The sequence below is a fragment of the Amblyomma maculatum genome, chromosome 3 (genome assembly GCF_055883805.1).
Source record: "Amblyomma maculatum isolate TAMU_Amacu chromosome 3, ASM5588380v1, whole genome shotgun sequence".
In the NCBI taxonomy this organism is placed as follows: Eukaryota; Metazoa; Arthropoda; class Arachnida; order Ixodida; family Ixodidae; genus Amblyomma; species Amblyomma maculatum.
The window spans coordinates 202,957,318-202,966,371 of NC_139346.1; the positions used below are offsets into that span (position 1 = coordinate 202,957,318).

The following is a 9,054-nucleotide window of genomic DNA, read 5'->3' on the forward strand; positions in this document are numbered from 1 at the left end:
CTCGTCAAGCTGCCCAAGGGCAGCTTTTTTCTACGATTCCTCCGGCTGTAGTGTTAGATGGGAAATAAACTTTGATTTGGTTTGATATATGGTGACGCGTACACTACAGCTTGTTGTCAGCATGTCCCCAATTCAGTCTGAAAATCAATGAAATTGTTGCAGTGCTACAAGTTGTGCCCAAAATCTACACTATAATTAAGCGCCAAATTATCCATCGCTGCATTTCTTTTTTGAACTTCTGATTGTTCCATGGTGCTCTCTTATATGTTTTGTTAAAATCAGCACGCGCCAAACTGTGTAGCACAAAATAGCAGGAAATAACAACTGCGCACAAAGGCACCCATTTACTCACCTATTGGCTTACACGGGAACGAAACAAGAAACGTTTATGAAAAGCGTTACACCATATAACAACGTTATTTCCACATGTAGTCTCCTGTGAATCCGAGGCAGATATTTCGGTTACAGTTGTTATCCTGCTCCCCTCTCCACAGCAAAGTATTTCACAAACGAAATAGTTGAAACAGTGATCACCGCGTCCATCTAAGTGGTGTGCAGACGCCGGGTGCAGGCATCTTATTGTAGTCACTATTTGTACAATGCTCAATGTTTATTGCGGTCTTAATTCTTACAAATCTTGGACATTTTGTTCTTCTTTCTTATGTGTTGCTTTGTCACGCCTTGTGTTTCACCAGCGCAACGTTGGCTCACGCGCATTGCGATACAGTAGTGTAAAATCGTCGCAACAGATAGACCATGCACACTCTAAGAAAAAAGGTAGATTCTAATAACTACATCTTGGGGTAGTAACTGCATGCAGTAACTGCAAGGTAGTAACAGTTACTACGTCTGAGAGGGTAGCAACTGTAACTACCTTTAGTAAACATTATTGTATAGTAACCAAAACCACAGTGCACCGGAACACATCGCAGGCTATATATACAGGGTGTCCAAACTAACTTTAGCCAAGGGTTAAGAAAAAAAAAACATTTGAGGTAGGCCGGGGAAACTAGCTGCATAGGTTTGCCAGCCGTCTTGCGCACCAAAGTCAATTTTTTGTTTTGCAATTAATTGATTAGTAATTAATTTTTTTTCTAAATTACTAATATGAACTTTACAAAATTAACGTGATTTGCAAAGTTGGGGAGCCCCTTCAGAAACCATGTACTAATTGGCGAAATTCACGCGCCACGATTGTGCTGCTCTCAACCAGGATTTGAGTGAAAAAAATCAGCTGCGACGTGACTCCACCGCCCTGTTGCAACGACAGGCCAATATGACTACACGATGCATGGTTCATTCGCCCGCGTCAGCCCGTCGGTGCACGTGAACAGGGCCGTTGAGTCATAGGCTCAGCTAATTTCGTTCACTCAAACGATGATTGGAAGTACCACAATCGTGAGGCGCGAATGCGCTAGTCACGTGATTGTTTTTGTATTTCCCGGGCTTTCTTTGGAGCCTTGAGAAAAAGTTTATACGTGAGTCTTTCTTTTATTGAAAATATATGGAAGGGGGGTTTCATAAAAAGCTTTTTAAGTTGCAAATCACAATTATCGTCTAAAAGCAGTGTTAAATTATCTTAATCACTAATTAGTTAATTTTTAAGCGTTTTTATGTATTGAGACAAATAATTTGAGATTGTATGCATGTATGTGCAGTTACAGAGTGCTGTTTATGTTTCTCGCGAACCAAAGGGAATTTCTCTTCCGAGAAATCATCTGTAGCTCGATCGTGACTCTCCTTCGTTCATCGACGGCGAGCGCATGATATAAGAGCTATCATGTTCTCTAAAATGTCGGCCCGTCCTGCAGGATTGCCGTTCTTGCTTTGGTGGCCGGCAGCCGACGGAATCTGGTCGGCCGGCGCCTCGCAGTTGAAGAGATTGTCGTGCCAATCGCAGGCGCTTCAATATCGCTGAAGAATTAAGGCCCGTTCACACTTGCGACTCGCAGAGGTTTGGTCGAAAAGTGACCGTCGCAGGCCAGTTATGTTTTACCGTAACTCATGCTTTGAATATTAACGGTGTCGTATCTGATTAGTAATCTTATATTATCATTTTATGTTTATCTTTATAATAATATATCATATGAAGAATATCCTCAATCATGAAAGTAATTATTAGTGAAAAGTAAACGTCATAGACATCTTATCTTAATATATCTCTTGCTTCAAATAATTTAACATTGAAAGCACACAGCTTTCCGCTCACTCTCATTTAGGAAAAAGAAAATCAGTCCTCCAGTGTCCTTTCTCCGCAAAGCGATATATGATGCGAGATCCGTCAACACGAACTTTCCTGTGGACTTTCAGCAATGAAAGTCCGGTCAGGTGCTCCCAGGTCATGTTTGCCCGAAGCCAACGTGCATTCCGCCAAGGCGACGCTCACTAGTGGCGAAGCCGGAGCCTGCAGTAGAGTTTTCGTGTCCATGTTTGCCCTCCTGGTCAAACGATAAAAGAGAGAGGACAACCAGGGAAATGTCTTCCCAGACAGCCCGCTGTGTTCTGCGGGCCGTCTGGAAAGTTCATGATGAAAACAAAACGCAAAAAAAAAAAAAAAAAAACCACGAGACGGGCGTTTTGTTTGCATCGTGAACGCGAACAACCCGCCCAACTTTCCGCTTTGCCCGAGTTAACTAGGCAACGCCAGAGCTCTGAATTATTAGTATGGCCATAGCCAGTGTGGACCATAACTGGTAGAACCGAGTATTCTGTTTTGTGGTTTTTGTTTCTCTTGCTTCGAAAAAAAAAGTGAAATTCTTTTTCGTGCCCCCTTAAAGCCCGAAAACGGATGTTCGGGAAAATGTATGAGCCCTCGTGATACAACCCATCCTTTTTTTTTTTTTATTTGTGTTTTTCCATCGGTATCCTAATTCACTCACTGCTAGGTTCAAGTGTATACAGCGAGAATGAGCTAACTACGGCGCAGTACGGCGTCTTATCGAATGGTAGCATTCCCATGTTGCCTTTATTTATGTACTCTTTCAGCGAGAGGACGGCATAACCCCGATACCTGCTCCGGCCATTTCCTGGTTTGTTCCGCGCTCAACTTCATGGTTGGTGCCTTGCCTCGTGTCAAGCTTCCGCGACCGTAAATTACGTTTTTCACGTGAGTTCGATGAACCGAGATTCGAGATGAAGCTGGGGAACCACTTGCAAGCCCCATAATTAATGCCCACCTCTGAACAAGAGCTTCAGTCCTGACTACGGCGTGCTCTATATCTCATGACTGCACAAGTGACGCACACCGCATGAATGGTAGTTACAGGTGACATATTGATAACCTGCGCGAAGGAAGATGCCCTCATTGCACTTATCTGGATTAGTTTCTTTTCTGTAAAGTTTTAAGTCTTGATCACGAATACACTGCTCAAAGCAATGCTCCATTAGTGAAGATGGACATCTTCGGAAATGGTTTTCAGTGACTACTCCCGAGATATGGCAATACGAATGCTACTTCATGCAGCGTTGACTTGCTGTGCCAACATGACATGATCGGGACATGCATAAATAGTGCAAGAGCGCAGTAGCCTGTCTCTGCACTTTAATCCCACAGTGGAAACAAAAAGAGTCAAGTTCACAACGTCAGGTTTGAAACATTGTTTTTATTCATCCTCGGTGGCTTCAAATAAAAAGCAGCCAAACGAGGTGAATTCTATTTTTCTTCAAACATAATAATTGTACAAGAAAAAAAAAAAAAAGGTTTCATAAATAGTTGGTACGCTTCGCGAAGTGTACAGTTGAAGATGGGATTGAATGTAGCGGAGGCGGCGCCGTGCGAAAAAATAAAACGGTTAACAAAAAAAGTTAACAGATCGAAGCCTTATCGCACAGATGCCAAAACCTCGCGCAGCGAAATATCACAGTCAGGTACAAACTACAATCAAAAGCAGTTCACATGTGGAACATGCATACGCATGTAATACGATGATTGACAAGAGCACTTCGTAAACAATCTGACTCGATAACTATGTACACTATTAACAAAAAAATGAGATTTGCAGTCTAAAAGTCCTTCAACACGCCCTTGGATTCCATTTAAATACATGCTTTAACAACGCGTTCACACCGAAGTGGGAGCCAACACTAGTGCTTTAACAGGGGAACACTGTCTTCATTCGTATAATTTCAAGAAGGGCAATAACACAGTGAGAGTCCCATGAACGTAGCTCGTCTTCGCGTATTATATTAAGGCACTTGCGGCGATTCTTCTCGAAGTCTTCGACATGGAAGGACTGATTTGACAGGTTTGTAAAACAGGCCGACGAGGAACTGTCCATAGAGATCATGATGAGTTTTGTCCGATGAGGGTGGTGCTGGGAGGGTTATTGCAAAGATGAACCGAATGTCTCTCCGCCCATCCCCACACACCAGCTTTTTGGGAGCTGCGTAGCCGTGGCGACCTGATCGTTCACCAGGGCCTCCAGACGGCTTCGTCTTCGACTTTGACCGTGGCTTGCGTCGACATCGCGATACCATAGAAGCTCTGTTGGTGGGAGCAGCCCGAGGAGGACGAGCAGGACGCCGGAGACACGGGGCTTGGAGGAGAGGACAGTGACGCTGAGGACGACCGCTCACTGGAGGCAGGGCTGAGGATACCGGAAGACGCGGCCGTGGTGGTCAGGCCAGGGGTTGCCGGCGGGGATACCGGCGCGTAGACGGATAGCTGGGATGGTTGGGGCAGCAGGAAGGCGATTTCACCCGAGGGTAGCCTCGTGGGGAGTAGCTGCACGCTTCCGGCGTTGAAGAAGTGGCCGTCATCACTTCCCGGGCTCGGGGGTGGCGTGGACAGTTCGGAGACCCTAGAGGCGAGGTGTCCCATGACTCGCTGCCGAACTCCAGTGTCGAGTCCCTCGAGCCGGTTCAGGTAGCGGCCGACTTCGGCCGCGCACTCGCGATAGCCTGCCCGGAACTTGTCCGTCACCGAGTTGTCGGAGACGATGGCACGCGCCGCCTGCTGTCTCTGCAGCTGCTGAAGGTGCTTGACAGTCATCTCCAGAATGTCTGCCTTTTCCAACTTGGAGTGCCGTGCGTTCTGAGGAAAAAAAAAAAAAAAAAAGAGGCTCGGTCAGTCATCAGTGTCACATGCGAAGTCAGCACGAGAACGAACAATATCTGACAGACACGATTAACACGAAGTCGTTGAAACTATCACACGTGACTTGCGAGTCTTGGCGATCCCTTTAGCAGAGAAAGGTAGGATAGGACACAGCAAACGCCTCCTCGCACGCAGCGCGCGCACACAGAAACGCGTAGGTGAAGATGGGGCGCACGTGGCAGAGAAAGACCGACCTGCCACCGCCGAGATTGCAGGCGACGCGGTGCACAGCTGCGAGAGCGCAGAGATGGCGAAATGCGAGGAAAACCTTTCTTTTCCCAACGGAGCAGACGCGTGTCGAGAGTGCGCACGCGCCGAAGCGGATGCGCGCGTGCGGCGCCGTCGAAAGAAAGAACGTTTGGGAAAGAACGCCAGGCACGTGCCAATTCATTTTTTTTTGTTTTTTGTCAAGGGACCGAGCGACCAATTTGCGCGCACATGCGCAACGCTCGCTTGCGTGAATCACGGGGTCGCGTAGGCAGTGATGAAACTACTACTATAATGCGCTACGGTAGAGTGACAACGGCAGCGGCCGGTGGTAGTGGGGCGGCGAAATTCCTTTCCGCCTGGCAGGTTATGAAAAACACAGCGAATACAAAAAAAAAAAAATAATAAAAGAGAGAGAAGCAATGCGGGGGAGACGGGGGAAACTCGAGGAAAAGGAGATACAGCGAAAGAAAAAGAAATGGGTAAGTCCGCGGCGAACACCGGCCCGCCGCCCGCCATCTGGCGCGAGCGACCGTGGGAACGGAGCGTTTCTCGAGTTCGGCGGGGAGCCCTGGTGAATGGAGCACCGACGAGGGGGAAGGGGGTGGAGTAGGGGCGATGGCAAGCCATCACTTGCCGCTTTCTGCCGCGCGTACCCCCCACCCTCTGCTGGCTTCCAGCCACCTGTGGTAGGAGGGGAAGTTCGGACATTCCAACGAACCGAAAAGACCGTTGGTAGAGGAAAGCAAGATTTGCGACAAATTTGTCATATTTAAGCATGAAATTTAGAAACAGTTGGAATTAAATTGCAGGCATCATCGTCAACGGTCGAGACGGTTTTCCAAGACTCGCAAGGATATTTAGAGCTACAGAAACCTAAACTAAGCAGTACAAACCCCATTGAAAATGGGGCAACTGACAGAGTTAGTGTGGAAACACGTTGGAGAATAAAAGATACTTACATCCTTCTTTAGTGCATCCAAGATGAGATTCTTGAGCTCAGTGAGGCTGTGGTTGATGCGCGCCCTGCGACGTTTCTCCATGATGGGTTTGGTACTCTGCAAAAACAACACAGATAACAAGGTCAGTCACGGAACAACCGGCTAAAGTGAAATCGCACGACACCAAAAAAAATAAATAAATAATAATAATAAATAATTCTGGAAAATTTCAGTTTGAATCTGACACCAAGACTGCGCAAATCAAGCATTGAAATCAGTAGTACATGCTTAAATGTTAAGTGGCTGGGCGTCGTCGTTAAGTAAGCATCCGAGTTCGCGGTTGGGCACGACGAAGTTTTAAATTTGAAACTTAAGCTCCCTAAACGTGCCAACCACGAGGCAAGAAGCGGGAACTTACTCGTCGCAGTTCGCTGGCCTTGCTCGGTGCTCTATCGGCAGGCATGTTGCTAGTAGTTGGTCGTCGTCACTAGCGAGAACTAGATCACACGACGAACGTCGGAAGGTGGCGTGACGACAAGACAAGAGTAATCCAGGAAGCTGATCGTCGGTCGTAGCCGGAGGCTAAGGACGATGCGCGCACAGTGTAGAAAAGGCGTGCCGCGAGGCAAGCGCGGAGCACAAGTCTCGGTGGCGCACGACCGAACGAGCGGATGACACGGCAATGCGCCCGTGGCGAGCGAGGCCGCTGCTTTTCTAAGCTACCGGGAGAGGAGGAAAAGAGCGCGCGGCAGCTGAGAGAAGAAAGAGGAGGCTCAGCGGCAAGACCTTCTCCTCCTCATCCTCCTCGGAGTAGCACGTGCCCGCAGCCAGTGTGGGAAAATGCCACCGGAGGAGACCTTTATCGAGCGGCCGAGGTCAAACAGGCGTGCGCCGTCCGTGTGAGACACGCTCGGCACCCGCGTTCCCACGCTCGCGCAGCCAATGGCAGCGCGGCTCGCCCTCGCCCCGGCTCGCGCCGCCGGGGGTGCGGGGAGGAAGGGGGGCCGCAGCGGCCACATCTGCCGGCTGGCCGCCGTCGCCGCTGCTACACGTGCCGCTGCACTGCAAACAGGCTGCCGCAGCCGCCTGCGTGCGTGCGTGAGTGTGCGGTGGTGGTGCCTGCGTCGGCGCGCTCGGTAACCCCCCCCCCCCCCCCCCCCCCCCTCCGCGCGCCTCATGCGTTCTCTTCACCCCCTCCTCCCGCTCAAGCGCTCTGCGCGCGGCCGTTCTTTCCTCCGGATGCGGAGAGGGCGCGTCGGGCACGCGAGCTGCCCGGGCGCGCCCGATGCCTAGCACGCGCACGCACGGCGCGTAGCCTGCGGCGTCGTGCGCCGCCGCCGCGTGGGTGGAAAAGCTGCGCGCCTGACGACGACGGGGAACGTCGGCGCAGAATTAAAGCGCCGGTGCGTTTGCACGAGGCTCCCCACTGAAAAAGCGACTGGCGCCGCGTCATGAAAAAAGAAAAAAAAAAAAAAAAAAGAACACATAACTCGCTCTCTCGTGCGCGCGTGCTGATGCGGTCTGTAGAGGGTAGGGGGGACAGAGTCCGATGGACTTTCAGCGTTGCGACGCGTGGCGACGGTGAGGAATTCGTTAAAACAGTTGCTTGGGCAAGTTGGTAACTCATTTTGACCGGAACAGCGCGCACTAAGACACAGACAAGAAGAGAGACACGACACACACGCGAAAGTCAGCGCTCGTGTGTGTCGTGTCTCTCTTCTTGTCTGTGTCTTAGTGCGCGCTGTTCCGGTCAAAAGACGGTGAGGAGTTTCGCTATCGCGATGCGCACCAATTACGCTACAGCCGGTCTCATTGCGTTGCTGGCGGTACTGACGAAGCGGCGCTGTTTAGTCGGTAGTACGCATGCTATGTCTCGAGCTCTTTTTTTTTTTACAGCGAAAAGCTGTATTTAGAGCTTACCCACGTCGGAAATTTGGTCTCGTAACAAGTGCGCTCACTCTGTCGTTTCACACGTTTTACACGCCGAACAGTCAAAACACCCCGACGCAGGCTTTTACTACAAATTGGTAGCAGTCATGGCATCAGCCAGGACGACGTGTCTAGGTTATGGCCCGCTTATCTTCCGCAGGAGGCTTTTAACGCGTTATCGTTAAAGACTTCCACTCTTCAGAAAATTTGGAGTCAGTGTTGTCAGCGTTGGCGATGTAAGCCAGGAGCCACGTATATCCCTATGGCAGCTGGTGACATGGTCGTGTACGGTTCTATGATCCGATGACGGGTTGCATGACGTCAATAACCAAACAACACAGCCACATATGACAACAACTGCAAATTCTTGCAGTTCCTTTGGGATGAGATGGTGATCAGGTGAGAATCGAACCCGACCCTTGGATATTGGACAGACTACTCCTCGTCCACGCTGGCACGCTTAAAAGCTTCGATAAAGCGCGACTTTATTTTTATGTTGTGCGATTTTTAATCCACTGTATGCTCATGAGTATGTCAGAAATAAGTGATGATGTAGCAAGCTTTCTCGCTATACCTTTAAAGGCGAAGCTTAAATTTCCCCAAAGTTTTTGCTGCCTTCGTTTCAGATCACTCCCCCTGCCCAGGAACCTCGCAAGGTTGATGAATGAGGGAAGGGGGGGGGGGGGGGGGGGGGGGATTTTAAACGCGGCGAGCAGAAGAAAGCACCGCGCATTGATTTGTACCTGATCGACAGGCTCGTTTGCGGTCGACTTGCAGCCGCTGTTAACGGCTGGCTTCATCGAACTGCTGCCCAGGAGGATGTCCGGTGAGCGCCATCCTGCAGGGCGTCGCAGCTCTTCTCTGAACAGTTATGTAACAGCT

The 9,054-nt window shown here is 49.7% G+C and overlaps 1 protein-coding gene across 1 annotated transcript; it reads right to left on the reverse strand.

Moving 5' to 3' along the window:
* Positions 1-3,582: 3,582 nt before the first annotated feature.
* On the reverse strand, positions 3,583-6,952 carry LOC146197457 (transcription factor HES-4-like). The gene is made up of 3 exons (XM_084599286.1): positions 6,662-6,952; positions 6,265-6,360; positions 3,583-5,032 (listed from the first exon to the last, which is right to left on the reverse strand). Exons 1-3 carry the CDS (start codon positions 6,704-6,706, stop codon positions 4,409-4,411), a joined length of 765 nt encoding a protein of 254 aa, XP_084455412.1. The 5' UTR covers positions 6,707-6,952; the 3' UTR covers positions 3,583-4,408.
* Positions 6,953-9,054: the final 2,102 nt, after the last annotated feature.